The sequence below is a fragment of the Seriola dumerili genome, unplaced genomic scaffold, assembly GCF_002260705.1.
Source record: "Seriola dumerili isolate Sdu_G_001 unplaced genomic scaffold, Sdu_1.0 BDQW01000025.1, whole genome shotgun sequence".
NCBI lineage: Eukaryota > Metazoa > Chordata > Actinopteri > Carangiformes > Carangidae > Seriola > Seriola dumerili.
The window spans coordinates 8,087,423-8,108,643 of NW_019174280.1; the positions used below are offsets into that span (position 1 = coordinate 8,087,423).

The following is a 21,221-nucleotide window of genomic DNA, read 5'->3' on the forward strand; positions in this document are numbered from 1 at the left end:
TGACTTCTGGTAGTTTGCTTGATTTTGGTTATGACATGTTTTGTTTGTGTTTGTGTGTTCTTGTGTTTTATTGTTAAGGAAGCCAAGCTTCGTGAACTACTGGATGTCAGCACCCTGGCGGGGAAGATGGAGAACAGGATGCTGACAGTGGTGAGTGGCCCTGATATGGTCAACATCACCTACCTGAACTTCATGGCTTTCCAAGAGGAGACGGCAAAGGTAAAAAGCTATTAAATGCAATAGGTATCGTTGTTCCTAGGTGAAAACTTTGTTGCTCCAACTTTGATAATTTCAGTGTTTTAATTGGGGTGTTCCTTTTGGGTCTGTGGGATCAGTGTTGATGCCACATTTTCCTGAAAAGACTTTGGAAAGGTTTTCAGCTGAATAAAATGATCTTCTAGGTATTAGAGATTGCTGAAATGAAAGCTTGAAATGACACAGAGGTTAATTAAAAATGATGAAAAGGCTGTGTAACAACAGTGTGATCAGTATCTCAACGTCCTGCTCTTTTAGATGGTGATGAATAAAACAAGTTCTGTTTTATTCTTCTATTGTTGTTAGACTTAAGATGAGGGCATCATCCCCTGTTGGATCAGGTTTGAGCCGTGTGTTTTCTGAAGTCAAATTATCACCATACCTGTGTGTGTCTGTATGTGCGTGTGTGTGTGTGTGTGTGTGTGTGTGTGTGTGTGTGTGTGTGTGTGTATGTGCGTGTGTGTGTGTGTGTGTGTGTGTGTGTGTATTCTATTTATTGCAGGAATGGGCAGAGGAGCTGTTCAACCTGGCATCTAACCTTTTGGTACAGAACATGTCAAGAGAGGCCTGCCTGGAGAAAGCGTATGTAAATCTCCAACCTCACAGATAAATATGAAAATCAGGTTTGCTAGAAACAAAAAAGTGTCAGTCCTCACCAGCGTCAGATCAGTTATTTATTATATTTTATACAACCAAGACAGCACGAAAAAGCAAATGAGGTATTTTGTGTAAGTTCTCCTCTGCACAGTACGGCTATACACTGTGAGAGCTAAACATACTGGTTACATGCACATTAGTGCACAAAGTATGCCTTAAAAAATTGTAAACTGCAACACACACACAGACCCCTCCACACATACACCCAAGTAAATATGTACTATAAACACACACAGGAGGTAAGAAGTAGCTTTTCACAGCTCCACCAGGCAGCCTGAGGGTTTGAGTTTATAAAGGGCACTTCACATCACATTGATGGAGAGAGTAAGGAGAGAAAAAACAGACAGGAAGGAAGGTGGGGGATAAATAAAGCAGCTGGAAAAATTTATTAGTTCATGAACTCGACTTCCCGGTGCAAGAGTACATATGTGACTGCATGTATGTGTGTCAGTGTACATTCATATTGTGCGTTAGCTTATGTTTTTGTCGCATTAATGACATAATGGCAGACCAGTGACAGCAGATCCTTAAACAGGTCAGCTTCCTGACCTGAGCTGTGGTGGTGTCGAAATGTTAAAGGGGGGGCTACATTCTTCGGATCCAGCCTATTATGTAAACCGCCCCTTACCCTCATCAATGGCCTGCTGTCCAGTAAGACAGTTTTTTATCATCAGTTGCCCTCACGCCACCCCTGATCCTGTATGATAACTGTGTCTAACGGCTTACAGCACCACATTTGTATTGATCTGATCGAAGCAAACACACTGCTCTGTGGTTCGGCTGATTCATTTGGGCAGTGAGTGACTGAGTGAGGCTGATGTCGAGTGAACTTGAATATGAATCTGCAGTATTGTTTTGAGAGAATATGCAGGGCTCTGGTTGGTGGCAAGTCCCAGCAGTCTTGTTGTTTATCAGTGAACAGAAGCCATTAACTCACACCCCTGAGGAGGCTAATTGACTTATGAGACAATAAAAGTGGCCATCGACCACATAGTACACAGAGAGTTGAATAGAATTGAATAGAGCAGGTTTTGCAGTCATGCTGGTTTCTCACAGCAGCAGTTGTTGTGCACCGCTTGCTTACAAATAAGGCAATTCTTTGTCATACCACTGCTGCAGCATGAGGAGGCCTCATCCCTGAAGTGATGTTGATGTTTCTCTGCATGTGGTTAATCCTCATCGCTAGCTCGTAATGCTGCGATACATTTTTGGGGGTCAGCGTATACGAGCAGTGATTCCCAGCAAGAGGAAACAAAATCAGAACCCAACGTGTCTCGAAATGCCTGCTTACTGCAAGATATTCTTTTGAGATCAATACATCAGAACTAAGGATACTCCTTGGATTATGTTTCTGTGAGCATCAACAATTTGGATTAAAATTGCGCCACATATGCTGGGATGACTTTTGACTGTGCTAGAAAACTGGGAATTTGCCAGTTACTGTTTTGCTGTTCATGTTTTGCATTTCATTCCCTGCCAAAAACGGGGATGTGCAGAAATAAGTATTTGCATTACCACAGGTGGAATGGAAACTGACATCCATGGTTACATCTAACTAAAGAGAGAGTGTAGAGATAGGAGGAAGATAGAGAGACAGACAGAGAGAGAGAAAGCAGTGAGATAAACATGAAAGGAGACAGATGCAAGTAATCTGTTTTCCCCCACTCATCTTAATGAATAATGCAGGCACTTGTAAGGCAGATGAGGGCATCAAGAAACACCTTACTGTTCCCTCCTTCTTCCCTTACTCCGCTGCTTTTCTCCCTTCCTTACTTTTCTTTTACCCTTCTTCATTCCCTCGCTCTGTGTTTTTCAAAAGTCACCCTGATGTTGCCTCAGCGATATCAGCTGTTGTCAACCAGCTCTTTCTCGGCCAACACTTGGCGTTTTTTCACCTCACATTTCCCTCTCTTTTTGGAGAAAAAATGCTTCATTCAAAGCCCAGTCTGGCCCAGTTAACCATTACAGTCATCGTTGACTTTGCCTGTGGCAGCCGGCCTGCCCTATGAAGTGGACACTGTAATGGATATTAATTATTAGCCAGCAGCTACTTAAGGCCCAGCCTGTAATGATGGCTCCTGTTGCAGCCAAGCTATTTATAGCCCCCTCTGCGCTGCCTGAGTTGCTGCTGCATGGCTCTGTGCTGCCGATGCAAGACTTCCAGGGATTAGCCACAATTCTAACCTGTCATGTGAACGAAGCCAATATTCATGGTGTGCACAAACTCTTCACATGCAGTCAGTCACTGGGTGTTGTGTTGATACATGTGTGTCTTTCACCACGCCGGTGCATGCACTCTTATATTAATTTGCACTCTCGCTCATAAACAGACATTGCGAATGGTTATGTACATCAGTCACACATGTAAACTCAAGCAAACACACGGAGAAATTAAATTTGACCAAGTGCATTAGCCATACAGACAAACTGCTGATAACATGTTGTGTAAGGCCTGTGCTCTGTCCAATGCAGATACACTCGGCTGAAGCTGCAGCTCAACCCTGAGGGGCGAATCCCCGTCAAGAAGTAAGTCTCTCTGATTCATCCTTCTCTCCCCTGCCACCACTCTGCTCTTTTGATCAATGCATAGCTTCCTCTGCCTTCTATCGTTACTCTCAGCATGCATACGCTTCAGAATACACACATTGCCTATTTATATGTGTGCATTTATGAGAATGTGTTACCCCGCCCCTCTGTTGTCACAATATCCCTCTTATATTCTTTCCATGACTCCTGCAGTAAAATTTCCTCAATAATGTCAGCTGCTGTCCTTTCCTCTGTTTTTCAAGAGCCCATCCTTATTGGTTTGTTTGTGTGTGTGTGTGTGTGTGTGTGTGTGTGTGTGTGTGTGTGTGTGTGTGTGTGTGTGTGTGTGTGTGTGTGTGTGTGTGTGTGTGTGTGTAGTAGCATTCCCTGGGCAAGCCCTCAGCTCAAAATGTGCCAGTGTGTGGGAATTTCCTTTTGCGTCTTTCAGTTTTGAGGAGTTTAGTTTCCGTTTCACTTATCTCCACATTTGTCATCAGCTAATTGAAAAATCCAACTCTCTCCATCTCTATTAGTCAAGTTGAGCTTTCGGGCGGGCAACAGTGAACTTCTGCGATAACCTCCCTCAGAGCCGCAGAGGAAAGCAGTGGGTGTCAGCACAGAGAGGCAGAGAGACACTACTTGCCGTTTAGGGAATTAACCTCCTAGCTGGGAGGACATGTCAGCTTGACTAATGTCAGCTTGACTCTGCTCTCCCACTGAGCATACAGTATCTGCTCATGGATACCTCTGCATGTAATTAAAACTGGCTATGGCCAGCAGAAACAGACCTAAACAGCCAGCGGTAGCTGTAACAACACTGGATTTCATTGTAGTAAATCACATTTATTGTCTATATACACTAGAATAAAACAGAGAACAGCAGCCCAACCACACAGAAGCACTGTCTCTCTCTACTCTCAAAATGACAGATGGGGCAGAATAGCATATTCTGCACTGCCTAGTGGAAACCATGTATCTCCAAAAGAAAAATAAATCATTGAAAAAACCCCTAGGATTATCTGAAAAATGTAGTGTCACAAACCCCCAAAACAGGGCTGTTTTTCTTACCATGTGAAAATGTCACTCTGGAGATGCATGGTTTTCACAGAACAGCAACCATATGATAGCTGTGTTGTATGTATAGTGAAGTTGGAAACATCTAATCTGCACGTCTTTTGTTTATTTACACACGAGAGAAAACATTAGTTTTGCAACTGCTGAGATCGCATTTGTGTAAATTACAAGTACTGTTTGAGAAACTGTGATATGATAATGATGATGATAATGATAATTATAATGACAACAAGAAATGAGCTCAGCTTTATAAACATGTTTGGGGTTATATTGTTTCTTAAAAGAATTACAAACATTATCACTTTTTATGTACATATGGTGCTCGTCTGGAGTTTAGATGTGTGTGAACAGCAGTAATCAAATCAGCCCATTCTGTATTCTACATACCATTCATATTTGATGATAAAAAGTACAATGAATATTTGTGCACATGAATCACCTTTGTTGAGATACACTCATTTATCTCATGCTACCTATTTATAAGAGTGTGTGTACACAATATTAGAAACACCTCTCAGTATAATATGATTCAACAGCATCAGAAACTACAGCCTTCAAAAATGTACATAAAGTTGAATCAACACCTTTTTACAACAGTTTGTATAATATACAACCTCTCTCTCTCTCTCTCTCTATATATATATATATATATATATACACATTATATTTAAAATTTTTCATATAGGCAAGATCTGTGTCACATTTCTGTCTCTCAGCTTGTAATTTCTCCCTTGAGTTTGTGCTTTTTTCATTCCTTCCTTATCACAGGATATCCTTCATTTAAAAGCTGTGGTGAATTCAACAGTTTGACACAGAGGACCAGAGTGAAAACTCTTTGTCTGTGGCATTTTCTGTGATTACTCATAAGGGTGCGTATGTGTGTGTGTCCCACAGTATCTTCAGGATGTTCTCGTCAGACAGGAAGCGAGTGGAGACAGCCCTGGAAAACTGTAGCCTCCCTTCTGGCAGAGTGAGACACCAAAATACTGAAACTCCCTTTTTTTTTAATGTTGCTATCTACTTGTATTTCCTCTGTCTGTGAACCTGCTCCAATTTGTGTCTCTCCTCTATCTCCATCTGTTTCTCTTATCTTTGTCTCCAAGCGTCCAAGCTCTTTCATCTTGTCCATCCATCCATCCATCCATCAGTCTGTCCTCTCACCATTGAGCTCCTTCTCTATTCTCCTGAAACAGCAGCTGATTGCTGCTTTGCTCATTTGTTTGGAGTCTTATTTTCTAGATGTCTGCATGACTTCCCACTCAGAACTGATTTAGCCTTGGTTGTAATGAAACAAATAGACCCAGTGGGAGCAATAGAGATGACAAAAGCTGTTTTATCTTTACCTCTCTGAGATATCACCAGAGGCAGGCTGCCCCCTCATGCATAAAGGTGTAAACAGTCCCCTAACACAGCAAACAATCTCTGTATTCCAACAGCAGCAAGCAATTTGCGTGTTTTGGAAGTGGGAATATGCTGTTTAATGCAGTTCTGAACACACGCTGAAACATATGCACATACAGTAGAACAGACACATTGCAGCTATAATGAATGGTTTTTGAATACAACAGAATGAACACATCCAGAAGTACAAACACACACACACACACACACACACACACACACACACACACACACACACACACACTCAGAACAAGTTATACATAATTAGCACAGGGAGAGATAGCGGGAGGTAAAAACATGTTGCTGTATGAAGGCCTGGTGGGATTAACTGTTGTTCCAATGCGCAAGTAATTACAGCTAAATGGTAGTCCTGTTAATCCCTCAAAAACACACACTCATAGACAAAAGTGCATGAACAACGTAGCTCGCACTAACTCTTTAGAATGAGTCATTGAGTTTCGGCGGGGCTTGACCTGCATCCCCCTCCCTTAGGGCATCCTTCCTGACCTTCTTTTCTCCTGCGTCTTTCTAAGAGGGTTTGGTTCTGCTCTGTTTCTTGCTGGCATAATGCTATTGCTTACTACTATGCTGGGCTCTGTGTTTCTATCAGAGCTGTTTAACTTTGATAGCTCTATAAGGAACCCTTGTGCCCATAGCTTTTTTGTTTAAGTCTATGTTCAAATTGCAATTGCAGTCCCTGTTAATTATATGTATTTGAAATGTATATGTGTAATCACCTCCAGAAGGAGATGAGAGGTCAAGTCAGCAATAGAACATCCCATGGCATGAAAGATGTGTCTGTATTATAGACACACCAGTGGAGCGGATATACAGTATGTGTTTTGGTATAACAGAAGGCAACTTAAAACTCTGCACAACATGACTCAAGTAGAAAATATTATTTTTTGTGCAGAGATGTTTTGGGTGGGTCTAACAATAAGAACACTGAAGAAGGGATCAACCTGAAATAACATTTTCTTTACAGGTCACTGGGCCTCATGCAAGAACTAAGCCCCCAATGTGTTGAAAGTTTTTGGCTGGCCTGCAACAGCAGGGGCTAGCCCTATAAACACGACTGTCACTCACTGACTTTGCGATGAAGTTACACCACTGGTCAGCCGACTATCGGTCATTGCCCCTCTCAAAAAATGATTTGGTGCGAACAAGCAGTGATGCCAATTTAACGCCTTCATCGCTTGATTAAACAACTTTTTAGACAATTTTAGCAGTTTTTTTTTTTTTTTTTTTTTTTAAAAACACCTAGACACAAGTCTAGCAACCCTTTGGACAAAGCTTTGCTACTTTCCATTGATCAGAGTTGCCAGTATTGCCACATGAGAGCAAGGTCAGGCCTCCCCTCCGCAGGCACACGTCTCTATGCTGACCGCACAGCAGCTCACGTAAATGAGCTTCTAACTTTCTCTCTGAGTGATCAAATAGCCTACGACACGGTCCAACCATGTCCTAGGTTTTGACTTGGTTTAGTCTTGTTTTATTTTTAGCCGATTGAGAATTATTCCTCTTTTCCCCCTTTTAGCTATTAGTTCTGTTTTGTGAAATAAGAATATGAAAATGTTCTTGCATGAGGCTAATTAACAAACTTTTCAGTTGCCTATACATAACAGTTCTGAAGTTTTAGCACCTGTGCATCACACTGAAAATAGAGTTGAACAATTTAAACAATAAAATCACAAAATGTAAAGATGTAGTTTGTCCACAGTGTTTCTACCCACTGCTAGGTCACCTGCTGCCACATGTATTTGTATTGCATCTATGATGTATCTGACCATGTTGCTGTTGTCTTCTGCAGAATGACTCCATCCCCCAAGAGGACTTCACTCCAGAGGTGTATAACATGTTTCTGAGCAACATCTGCTCTCGACCTGAGCTGGACCACATCTTCTCTGATGTGTAAGAACCGTGTTTCCCTTACTTTTCTTTTACAAAGTCTTTCCAGGATATAAAAATCTTTGGAACATCCAAAAAATATTTCCCAGTTTAGAAGCAAGTACGTTTAAAAAAGTTTGAAACAATTTGAGGATTGATTAATTTGAATTTTATTTCCAACCATCTGTTGCTCTTTTCAGACTAGCAGTTCTAATTGAGCAATATGGCTTTGCAGGTTTAAGACACCTGCTTTTGCCCAATGGAGTAATCATAAGTATTTAATGAGTACAGGAAAGCATGTTGTAATGACCCTGGTTGTGACTCCTCGAGAATGGCTGTGTGGCCCCACATGCTGCACGAGCAGAATTGCCCCTTGGCCCAGAGGGATTCAGACCATCAGCTAAGCCAGCATGCCAGCACGACTGTGGCCACTCCAAGTCATAAATCTAGATTTTAATCACAGTTAAGTGAGATGGCATGAGAGGCAGGAGGATATGAAGATGATAATTTAGTGGAACAGGCAGAGATATGAAAGGCGTTTTAATCAAATCTCATAATTTACTCAACACAGCATTTTATCCTCAGCTCCTTTGCGCGTCTGTTGCTCTCTCTCTCTCTCTACATTTCTTTGCCGTTTTAATTACCACTCCTCCCCTCCATCATCTTCTCCTCATTTTATTTTCTCCTATCTTTATTTTTTCAATTCTGTACTTGCTCTCACATCTCACTTAGCAACCCATGTTTTCTCCATTTGTTCCCTTTTTGTATTCCCACTCGTCAAAGTACTCTCATCTCTTCTCTTCTCCTCTCCTCAGTGGGGCTAAGAGCCGTCCATACCTCACAGTGGAGCAAATGACAGAGTTCATTAACAGTAAACAGCGAGACCCTCGTCTGAATGAGATTCTCTACCCTCCTCTCAAACCAGAACAGGTCCAGCTGCTGGTGGACAAATATGAACCTAATGCTTCGCTGGCACAGAAAGGTCAGTGGCTCAAATGTCTGTCAGTACAAACACAGGTACACTAACATGCTTATGTGTACACGTAAACACACGAAACGCACATTCAGCTGCTTCTTTTTAATGCACAAGCGTTTTGAAGTAAGAAAACTGTTTCATACTAAAAAATAAGGATGGAAATTTAACCCAGATATACAGTTTTACACTGTTTAAGGCCCCCGGCCTCTTCCAGCCCTACTAAGACTCCACTCACCCCCAACCCTCCATTTCAGCCCTCACCCCCGATAAATTTGGCAGGGGTGTTACCATAGCAACAACCCTGCAGTCTGGTGTCCAAAAGCTCAAAAAGTGAGGGGACATGGTGGGGTGCCAAGGAACAGAATGTTAGAAGTCTGTAAATAACACACACACACACACACACTCACACACACATGCACACACACGCACACACACACAAGAATAGGATTGCATGAGTAGAATCCTTGAGTAGAGAGAGAAGGTATGTGAAAGAGAAAGAGTGAAAAGACAGAGAGAGGGGAGTTGCTGGTATGTGTTTGTGCTTCAGGAGAGCTTGAACGAATAGCAAGTGGCAAGTGGAGTGCAGCAGAGTAGCACTTCAACATTGTGCTTTGATGCACACAAACACTTTTTGACATAAACATGAAGACATAAACTTTCTCTTTAAGCCATAGTATTTTATGACATCTGTTCTTCTTATTGTGCTTTACAAATCTTCCTTTTGTCACTTCCTGTAAATCCATTTCTAAAAATGAAGAAAAGTACCATAACTGATCCATGCAATGTGCACACCACCACTGATTTCATTAGTGGAAGATGACAATAATCCTGTATAAGTGTGGGTATAGCAGCTGAGAGAGCTCAGTCCGCTGCAACTTAAAGGCATAGTTTGTTATATTGGGAAATAAAGCTTATTATACTTCCTGGTGGCCTGTCAGAGAAGTTTGATATCACTCTCTTATCTGTTTATCTGATATCAGCTAGGGCCTGCAGCAGCTTAGTTTAGCTCAGCACAGAAACTAGAAACAGAGGGAAACATGAAGCCAGAGGAAAGAAATCCAGCTAATAACAACAATGTATGAACAGGTGTATGTGCCAGACTATTTCTTGGATGGGAGCATTTGCCTGGCAACTAGTAGTAGTTTGGCAACTTGTATTGTTTCTGTATTGGCTGACATTGGAGTCCTTTCCATATACTCAATATATTTGTCAGATTGTTAAATGCTTGTCTGAATTTGCTTAATGTGACATTTCTGCTGTCCAAGTGGTGGGCATGTTTATTTGAACCTGCTAGTGTTTTTTCAAGTGCACATGTCATGGAGGCTGTATTATACTGTAGGTAGGTGGCAGTCATTAGTACCTGATGAAACCATTAATCTACCTGTTAAAACTTAGTATCCAAATGAACAACATGAATAACTAAAATTACCGCATCACAGTTGTATATCTCCACCAACCTGTCCAATTTCAGTTAATTAGCGTGTGAAATCTTGATGAGGTCAGTGACCTTTGACCTTTTACCACCAAAATCTAATCAGTTCTTCTTCGAGTACAAGCGAACGTCTATGCAGGATTTGAAGAAATTCCATTAGGGCGATACTGAGATATCACATTCATGAGAATGGGACGGACGGATGGACGGACAACCTGAAAACTTAATGTCTCCAGCCACGGTTGTGACCGATGTGGAGGCATAAATATAAAAATCAACATCAACATCACAAAACTAAACGTGTGTAAAAGCAAATAAAGAAGCAGTTTTAGTGGTAGTATTAGAGCATCAGGACTGCCACAGAATATTTAATGAACGACCAAGATGGATGAGCAGTAGGGGTCCAACACTCCAGGACTTGTTGTGCTTCCATGTTGTCTGAAGTGCCAGTGGTCAGAGCTGCCAAAACACAGAACATCCCACTGCAGATATCAGGCATCAAGGTCGGGTATGTGCCAATTCAAATTTAATCTCTGTTCGAAAGTGTGTACACGTGTGCTGGGTGACTTACTTTACACAGAATGATGTTTAATATCAATCAAATCACAGGGTTGATTTTTTTCCCCTAGTATATTATATATAAATATATATACATATACATACATACATATATATCTATATAATACATCTATATAGATATAGATATATATGTATGCGTACATGTATGTGTGTGTGTGTATATATATATATATATATAATATATATATATTATATATATATATTATAAAAGATAATAAATGTGCATGAACATATAAACAAATGGGGCATACAGATTACGTGACATACTGTAGGTCTACACCTTCATAAGCAATACTACATCTGTTAGTACCTTGGGTGTGTTTCCCAAGCAGCAATCTTCATAGAACAACAAATCATCCGATTACATATGTGCAAAGGGCCTTTCATCAAAAACCTTTGTACTATGCCATAGATCTGAAGTTTAGCACATGGCTGAATATATTTATGAATATTTTGAGAACAAACTATTTAGTGTGGAAGCTATTATTAAATGTTTAAAATTAAAAAATTCTAATCTTTGGTGCCAGAAGAGGCTGTTTCTCTAAAAACCTGTTCAGTTTATCATCATTATGCCAATCACATTTGCACATTTTATTATAGGTTACACTGAAATTAAATTGACCCTAACTCAAAAAGAGCATTGGTGCCACTTTAAAGGAGCTATTTGTTTTTGCAAGTTACATAGCAAGCGTTAGCATTAATAACTGTTTACTTACCTGTCTTGCCAAGAGCTTCAGCCATTGTTGCATTTATAAGACAAGAGGTTATATTATGTCCTCTGAGCAGTGCTACTTCCTCAGGGAAACATGTCTACAGTGACACTGTATTTGACAGTGATGAGACAGGCCGGCTGACCCAGAGCTAGCTGGTCAGCATGCTAACTTCAGTACAAGAAAAGAAGTGATAAAAATAGGATCAAAACAAAGCAGTTGCTTTCCACCTCTGGAGACAGCTCTTGGTGAGGAAAGGAATGAAGTTTGATGCTGAGCTTGTTTGTTGAATTGGCTATGTAGCAATAGCAAAACTTACAAATAGCTCCTTTAATAATTGCCTCTTAATAAAGTACCTACTTGATTAAAGGAATCACAGGTACCTAAATAAGTTGAAATTATTTTTTAAACCACATTGAGATATACCATTTGACCCCCTAGTGTTTGGCGCTGATCACAGTGGTGTGCTCTTACTGTGATGTTGTGTGTTCATCCTGTCCCAGGCTCTCTGGAAGCATGCCCTTCTCTGTCCCAGTGACAGATTTCCCTGTGTGAAGTATTTATCTAGCCGGAGGAAGTGCTGCCATCTGCTCTGCAGAGGGGTCCAGAGCTCCACATGCTACCTTCACACACACATTCAGATACACATACACACTCTTTTTCCTTTCTCAAGGACACTCATATATATATATATTCAGACATGTAATTTATATCATGGGTATATAATATAATGTGCATTGTCCTGCAAAAGCATTATGTGGAACACAGGAATATACAGCAGGCATGCATTGATGCATACGCCTTCATTGCAGATGGATCAAATGCCTTAGGTTTGCCCCAAAGAAGGTATGATTAAGGATTTCTACTCACTCGCTTTGTTGAACTCTCTCTTTCTTCTTTATCTGTTTTCCAGCTTGGATTTTGTGAATATTATACCTGTCATTAATCTCCTCAGTGCTCTATCATTGTCTTTGGCTTCTTTAGTCTGTGCTCAGTCAAGCGTTCAGACATTGTCTGAAGGCAGATGAATAAAATGCTAAATGAAATAAGACACTTAAAGTGTCTTACATCCAGAGTGGATGGTGGCATATGATCGCACATTCATCTTCAGTGGCTGTAGAGAGGGAACTCTGTCAGATTTTGTTTGTTATTTGTTTGTGTCCACTCTTGTCTTGCAATTCATCATTAAAGTCAGAATATATTTCAACTGCAGTTTCCCCTCAGCTCAACAGAGTCCTTATTGCCGAAGTTTTTAAAGAGTTTTTTATTTGACTTGAATGTATTCTTTCATACTCTCTTCCTTTAGAACTAACTTCACCTTTCAAATCTCACCTTTAGAAAAACACCTGTAGATTCTCACTCAAGTACACCTCTGTTCCCAGACATGTTAACACCATTTTTCCCTGTCTGACCTACGAATGTCTTGGGATCTAGGGAAACTCTGTGTCTATATTTGTGTGATTGTGTGTGATACAGAGGTTAGGGCTCAGCCTGGCAAAGGGAGGTCCTGGTAGTCAGCAGGGAGTACGACGCTCAGTGCGACTGAGCTCAGATGTCACAGACAGCAGCCAGCGTTAATTAGTCCAGCAACTCTGCAGAGGGAGGCACCGCATTAATTAGCATAAAGTGGCCGGAGGGACCTGCTGCACCCGTCGAGCTCGCATCACTTAGCATATTTAGCATAACGTCAAGTGAGTGTGTGTGTATTTGGGTGGAGGAGTGTTTTCGGTTTTGCTTTGAACACCTGCTATATGTTCTACAAAATATAACCCATGCAGGTGTGGTTATGATGCGCATGGCAATGTGTATGGAAATTTTAATCTTGTACCTGGATGGTTGGCGATGTGCACTTTCCATCTGGGGCTTATTACTCATTTATTCAGTGTTGTTCCCTTTCTCGAGCACATTCAGTGAGGGCACGAGCTCAGTGATGGCAGCAAAAAGGCAAAGCTTAACATGGCTGACCTTGACAAACAGTAAAAAATAAGGAAATAACCATGTCAAGGGCAGTTCAGCTCTTTCAGATGACGGTATGACATCATATGAGTATCTACAATGCCAGTGGAATAAGTGAAGTCTGAAATGTAGAAAAAGAAATTTGTATTGTAACCTGCCTTGTGAAACATTGGAACTTGGAGTGTTTGTAATGAAGGCTAATAACTTTCAGTATACACCTACAATGTAAGAAACAGAAACACTGAGGTACAGGCTTTAAGGATTAACCACAAAAGCTTTCAGCAAATGGTGACTTAAGCTTCCGGCTAAATTAAACTACTTATGTAATCTCGGTGTCGCTTTAATTAGTGATTATGAGCATTTTTGTAATGTAGCCTTTGAAAGCATTTGAACACAGTCTTCCAGCTGCTTATTTGAATGCACCTGCACTATGTGTACACAGTATGGTGTACACACAAACACCCAAGCATACTTTACATTTACTCTTTTCAATCTGTTATTCATGTTAAATATTTCATACCCTAACATTTACACTACCCCTAACCCTAAAGGGAAGAAAAGTGAGGATCTGTGTTTGTAAAGTGGCACATAGTCGTGTACCACCATATGCCATGTACCATGTTGTGTTTCATTCGTTTCAAGGATAAGGTTGGCAATATTGTTTGTTGTTTGTTATCGTCAACAAATCCTATGAAAAGATCAAAACCAACAATCTTTTTTACAACTTCCCAACCCAGTCTGTGAACTCAGCGCCAAGTACATTTGTATCTACGGACGATGTAAATCTTAATTAAAAAAAAAAAAGGCCACAAATTCAAACAAAACAAACAAATAATTTTTAAAGTAAATTAATTACTTTTGTGGAACTGTAGTGCTCAGCAAACACTACTGAAACAAGAGTAAACCGTGCATCCGTTAGAGACTATTTCTAGCAGCAGATTAACACACATACATTAATACATGCTAGTGAGTATTTATAGCAGCATGTTGGATGTGGGCTGAACTCAAATTAAACAATGAACAATGCTCATGTTCATTGTACTGAATGAACCTGCCGCCCAGTGCAACAGTGTGGAACTTTGATGTGTGCAGCTCCGCGGCACAGCTCTGTGCCAACCATCCAGATACATCACCAGATTTATCCTGTAAGTCCTTCGGCACAGGATTGAAAGTTCAAGTTTGTGTCTGGACCAAAAAAAACCAAACAAAACATGGTTTCAAACTTGACTCGTCTTGACTATGTCTGTGTTCTCTGTGGCGTTCATGCAGGTCAGATCTCGGTGGAAGGCTTTGCCAGGTATCTGAATGGGGAGGAGAACACAATCATTCCCCCTGAGAAGTTGGACCAGAGTGAAGACATGACCCTTCCCCTCTCCCACTATTTCATCAACTCCTCACACAACACATACCTCACAGGTACACACGCATACATCCAGACACAAGTCAAAAAGCTGTTGTGTATGTATGCAGCTCTGTCTCTCTCTTTCTCTCTCTCTCTCTCTCTCTCTCTCTCTCTCTCTTTCTCTCTCTCTCTCTGTCTGGTTTGCACACTCAACTCGATTTTACTCCTGACTGATTGCATGCACGCATCCTTTATTCTTCTACGTATGAGCAGATCACTCGTTCATTTAGAATTACAATTATGGCTGCACAAGTGAATACACCCACTTTATACCTCGCAGGTCAGTCAATCAAATGCACCGATGCTTATCAGGCCCCCTTTCCTGTGTTACCTCTCAAGAGGTTATCCAATCAAGTCATGCCATGAGACGCAATTCATTGATATTCATGAGTTAAATATTTCTTTAGACTGGTAGTCACAGTAACTGGCTCCCGGCAGTGCGCAAGCATAGCAGGCACAATACAGAGGCCATTTTCTCTTCAATGGATATTAGAATTCATCTATTCAAATCTATTCTGGGGGGAACTGGAGAGCATTGAATCTTTCAAGTGGATCAAATTTCTCCAGCGATGTAAAAAATGGAATTTCTGTAATAGACCGGCCTCATAGCCTGCAAAATGAAGAAATGAGAAAAACAAACAATGGATTCTTCCGTTTCCCCTCACACACACACACACACACACACACACACACACACACACACACACACACACACACACACACACGCACACTGTTTTTCTTTAACTATTTTCATGGTGACACATTGTGATTTTATGATAGAAAAGAGAAATGTGTGGAATTGCAGAATGTGATTCTTTCCTGGCAGTATTTATGATTAAGAACTTTACAAGAAAGAGCCACACATGATAATTGAACCGACAAGATCTTGTGCAACTCACTCATTCATGTTGATGTATTTCCATCCTATTGATGTGTGCTAATTTAAAGCAATATTTCGTGCAGTGTACAACACAGGAACAAATTTAGTAAAGCAAGTCTCTCACTAATGGGTTTGGATAGGGATGTCTATTACATGAAGACAAAAAAGAGTGAGAGGCAAAATGAGAAAAGGAATGAAAAAAAGTCAGGAAATGAGTCATCTCACTTTGACACAGTTCCCCGCATGTTGCAGGAAAGCGTGCTGCTAATGTGAAGAGATAATTGCTTCGCTAATGGTGACAGGGTGATGAGATTTGGCTGCTACAGATAACAACAGCTGAATTGTTTTTACTACATGCTAGTAACTAATGTGGTTAATGAGAGCTTGAATGGTGGGGGGGGGCATGCTTTTGTAGGCACCCTGGTAGATCAATATAACAATCACCTGAAGTGGTGTTTGTGTTCATGTGTGTGTGTGTGTGTGTGTGTGTGTGTGTGTGGGGTGCAGCTGGCCAGCTTGCAGGGAACTCTTCAGTTGAGATGTACAAGCAGGTTCTCCTGTCAGGGTGCCGCTGCATCGAACTGGACTGCTGGAAGGGTCGCACCACAGAAGAAGAGCCCGTCATCACTCACGGCTTCACCATGACAACTGAAATCTCCTTCAAGGTAACACAAGGAGAGCAGAGTGGTAGCGATGTAGGCGAGGGGTTGGGTTGGGGAGTGGGGGGCAGAGGAAGAGGGAGCACAGGCTGAAACATTCTCCCCTGAAGATGCATTGTAATGCCTTTGTCTACAGACACGGGGTGGGGGGTGGGGGGTGGGGGGTTCTGGGTAAACAGTCCTCCAGGACAGATAATGTAATCCACATGCTGTGCACATGATCCACTCACTGCATCAAACATCGATTGGTATTTGGGTTGGTCCGAAGACCCACATCTAATGTGTGTTAGTTACTTTAATGTTTAGTATTTTGGGGTTTAAATTTGATTTTTCCATTTGTGGGTGTCATCTTCATTTCCAGTAGATTGTATTTGGTTAATGTGATTTTGCCTCCTAGTACACACTGTATGTGCAGGTGTGTTGACAGCCACCTGTGTGAACATCTTCAAACATGCAATAAAATTGAAAGAGCAGGTTCAGTAGTTTAGATGCATACAGTACGCCTTCGTCACATCTTCATACTCTAAATGGTTGATTCTATGTGTGGTTTGTGGCTTTAAAGATATAATTGTTAGGATTTCAGTCCAGTTGGATTTGGTGACACCTGTACTGCTGTTAGTAAGTGTAGTTTGATACTACAGCAAACACTTGAGCAGCACCTTTGTCAGAAATTCAACATAAGAGCAACTGGTGTGTCTTTTTACAGTACAGCCCTCAAAAAACTCATTTGATTTTTAATAAAAAGTCAAACTGATTTCATGCTGCGCATGCCCAATTCGTTTTCCGCACAACAACACCAGTAAAGGTGGTTACCATGCAGAGGAGCTGGAGAGGTGCTGTGTCCTGTTGCCTGCAGCTCTTCATCTAACATCTTACTGTGGCTACTCCCTCTTGCTCTATTGCTTCCTTACAAAAATCAAACATGATGCACTGATGAAAAAATGCAGAAAAGATTATGTCTTTTTTGCAGACAATCGTGAACAGCTGTAACTATGATAACAAACGCATTTCCTGCATTTCCTGCATTTCCTGTGGCCGTATCACAATCAAAGCTACCGCATGTTTCATCAGTTGATCATTTTTAATGTGAAGCAGCAACAGTAAGAAATGTTTGGTTTGCAGTGACTTAACACAGCTCTGACACTGTGTAAACAGAGTTAGCAGAAAACAGATAACAGGCTGTTATCAGTAAAATCATATGGGGTTGGATTACGTGCATGCATCCTTTTCCTGTGAAGCCTTTGTGCTCATGTAGGTAATGCAGTCAGGAATGACAAACTCTGCCGCTGCCAACAAAAACTAGTGTAGAGAGATAATTACTCAGTGTTAATACATTAATGCTGACCATAAATAGAATAAGAATGGGTGTGATTTCATGAAAGGATTAGTATTCTAACTGTAATAGTATTTTATACAGCAGGGAATGAAATGTACAACCAGAGAAGCACACAGATACAGAGCCAGACACTGAAGATAAAAGTAAGTACGGAGGAAAGCAGAGTCGGGGAAGTGGGGAAAACAAAAAGTGGGGCATGCATGCAGCAGATAGCAAATAGTAAAGGACAGGGACGCACTGAATGGCCCTAAAGAGAAACGCTGAGGGGCGCTTAATTGAATCCTCCAAAGATGAGAAGACAAAAAGAAAAACTGCTTTTATGGTGGGAGGAGGGTGTGAAATCTCAGGGCAGAGGAGAAAAAAGAAGAAAGAGGTGGGTGGATTGATTGATAGAGGAAATTTATATGTAATGAGAGTAACAGAAGAAGTAGAACAAGGCTAATGGAATTAGTCTGAGAGTGAAATACAGAGTTGTATATAAGAGTTGTGAAAGACGGAGAACGGAGGAAAGATGGAAAGGGTTGAATTACAGACAAAGATTTTTATTGTAGGAGATGGAGCAAATGGAAATGAAGGCATTAACTGAACTGACACCGTCGTTAATGATGGTGTAATTGACTTAAACCATCGGTGGCTTGGAAATCCGATATCAGATTTTCAACCATCTGGAGCAGTGACACCACCTCATGGCTCGGCTCTCGCTTCTATGTAGACGTATATAAATTTGGGACATGAATGACGGGATTTTCTTTATCGTTATTATCCAGAAGAAGATTTACCAACACATTGACACCCTGCACAGCTACAATACAGTGTTACTGAAGAAAGCCACTGCACTGATTTTAAATGCATGTTATACACACAGCCACAAAGCTAATTCTTCCCACCGGTGTCCACAACCGACCATAATGCCATGCAGCCAGAGGACATGTTGGATTTGTAATGAATCTTCCTATCTCATCACTGTTGCTGTTGCTTTCTCCTACAGTTATTGATTTCACCAGGTTTGGGCATGTTCTCTGGGGGAGGCTCTCAGGCACTCCAGGAAATGTAGGGAATCATTACATTGTAAATGCAGATTATTCTGGCTGGTATACGAGCTGAGGAGTGCTATGAAATGTTTTATTTTCTTGTGACTCTACAGAATATTACCACATTAACCAACAGCAACATTAATTGTTTTTAATGTGCGTTACATTACTCATTAATTTAACTTTCTGCCCTGTGTGTTTATTTAAGATAATTTATAGTTAAAGTGTTTTTATTTTTCCTTTCTGTTTCTGTTTTTAGGAGGTGATCGAGGCCATCGCAGAATGTGCCTTCAAGACCTCTCCCTTCCCTATCATCCTGTCTTTTGAGAACCACGTGGACTCGTGAGTCACAATTTAATTTCGTGTCAAGGGTGCAAAGGCTAAAGTGTGCCTGCTGACCTTATTGATGAGTATTGTCCATCAGTGGATGCTTTACTTTCAGTAAGCCCAATCAGCCATTTTGTTCAGATCATCTGTGTAAACGTCTGGACAGATTTAGGGAGAAGGTTCTCATTGGTGGGTTTGGCTTTAAGTGGCTCCTAGGGGGTTCATAGGAGCAACATACATATTCAGTGTATATTGATATTTTGTACAGAAATCATAATGGTGTGTGTGTGTGTGTGTGTGTGTGTGTTTGTTTTTGTGTGCAATGACTCCTAGACCAAAGCAGCAGGCTAAGATGGCAGAGTACTGCCGGTCAATATTTGGAGACGCATTACTGACAGAGCCTCTGGAGAAATATCCTGTGAGTATATATGATGCTTATACACACACACACACATGCATGAGCTCACATACACATTCATGATTGCTCTCTTTTGCTGCTTTTATCATACACACACACACACACACACACACACACACACACACACACACACACATATATACATACTGCATGGCCAGCAGTGAGGGATTCATCACATATTATCCTACAGATGAGTGCACCAAAGAAGCGTCCTTGAACACTGCTGTCCAGCATACTACCCATGTATATATTGGGGAGACAGCAAGCTATGACTTACTGCACAATCACATGTACACACACATACTGTATATATAATTCATTCATTTGATCACTTAAACTACTACTTCTCTGTGTTTATTTATCTTTTTGCTTTTCTCCGTTTGTGTCTTTCTCACTTCCAGCAAAATATCGACATGCCCTCCAGCACCTGGCAAAATGTGTTGTCACTGTTTTTCCTCTTTCTGTCACTCCAGGCCCGCTCCTAAATGGCCTCCTAGACTTTTCTCTCGCTCTTTCACGCTCTCCCTCTTTCCGGTTTTCATTCTTGTTTTCAATCACAGACGCACACATACCTGTGGCCGTCTATGTGCCACGGAAGTCAACTTTTAATGATTCATCCAACACTCATTTTTTATTTCACCTCTCTGTTACCATGGGAGAGACTGCAAATGACAACCGTGTAAGATTAAATGGAAGTGTTTTACGTTGTAATCTAAACGTGGCTTTTCTTGGCAGCCTTTTATCTGTCTCTCCTCTGTTGCCATAGCTACCAGTCAAAAGCTTGCTTTGTCCCTTTGTGGCCAAACTCTTTTTTTTTTTATCCCAAAGGCGTCTTTGTGTGTAATGACGCAGGCACTTACGTGCGACAAATGGAGTCACTTGTCGCACAATCTCTCACACAGACACCTCATGGTGTCTGGTGCACATGCAATCCTGCACACACATGTACTTAAACATACCACTTACTCCTCTTGTGTTATTCACCGGGGATGACTTGCCTCTGTTGGTATAACACTAAAGGGCAGCTAAAGTTCCCAAGCAGTCAGATGCAGCATTATCTTGCACACGCAGGGAGCTCCTCCAGCACCGCCGCCTGCCAAAGACACAGCCCGCTGAGAATTACAGCCTTCTGACTAGATTTGACATTGAAGTATTATCAGGGAGAAACCCTTCGAATGGAGGGGTAGAGGGAAGGAGAAGGAGAGAGATACAAGGAGAGAAGTGAGAAGTCAGGGAGAGAGAGACAGAAAGAGAAAGTGCCACTGAGGAATCAGATTTCTACCACTGAGCATGTAATAACTGGGAAAGGTGATTGCAATGACAACCACTCCCCTCTGGCATTGTGTATACAGCGTATCGAATGGGATATCAGCTCCATAAGTCCATAGGGTCAGGGGCAGATAGGGTAATATAGCTTGATTGGTTCCAGCTGAGCCTAGGGTGAGAATAAAGAGGATTACAGCTTTCTTAGAAACTCAAGCACTTCCTGTATCTCCACTCCACAAAACTGTCATTGGTGTTGAATAGGAGAGAGTGGTGACAGGGGTTCTTTTTTCAATCAGTCTGAGAACAGTCTGCTCTATCCAAAAAAAAATTAGCTGAAATTACCTAAAAATTGGATTCGCCATGAACATGTTTTCTTGTTTGTTATATGGCTCTCATCATTGCATTCATTATACTGATCAAGACTTATTGCCAAAACATTTTCATTATAA

General features: G+C 41.2%; 1 protein-coding gene across 2 annotated transcripts in view; it reads left to right on the forward strand.

Annotated features, from left to right (window-relative positions):
• The window catches only part of plcb1 (phospholipase C beta 1), a 105,817-nt gene that overhangs the window by 55,352 nt on the left and 29,244 nt on the right, over nucleotides 1-21,221 (forward strand). For both annotated transcript variants that reach the window (XM_022770389.1, XM_022770390.1), the window contains 10 exons: nucleotides 79-219; nucleotides 758-837; nucleotides 3,385-3,438; nucleotides 5,407-5,482; nucleotides 7,724-7,824; nucleotides 8,616-8,782; nucleotides 14,723-14,869; nucleotides 16,243-16,400; nucleotides 19,021-19,103; nucleotides 19,422-19,506. In XM_022770389.1, the coding sequence (XP_022626110.1) occupies nucleotides 79-219; nucleotides 758-837; nucleotides 3,385-3,438; nucleotides 5,407-5,482; nucleotides 7,724-7,824; nucleotides 8,616-8,782; nucleotides 14,723-14,869; nucleotides 16,243-16,400; nucleotides 19,021-19,103; nucleotides 19,422-19,506 (1,092 nt within the window). The remainder of the gene's footprint in view (nucleotides 1-78; nucleotides 220-757; nucleotides 838-3,384; nucleotides 3,439-5,406; nucleotides 5,483-7,723; nucleotides 7,825-8,615; nucleotides 8,783-14,722; nucleotides 14,870-16,242; nucleotides 16,401-19,020; nucleotides 19,104-19,421; nucleotides 19,507-21,221) is intronic.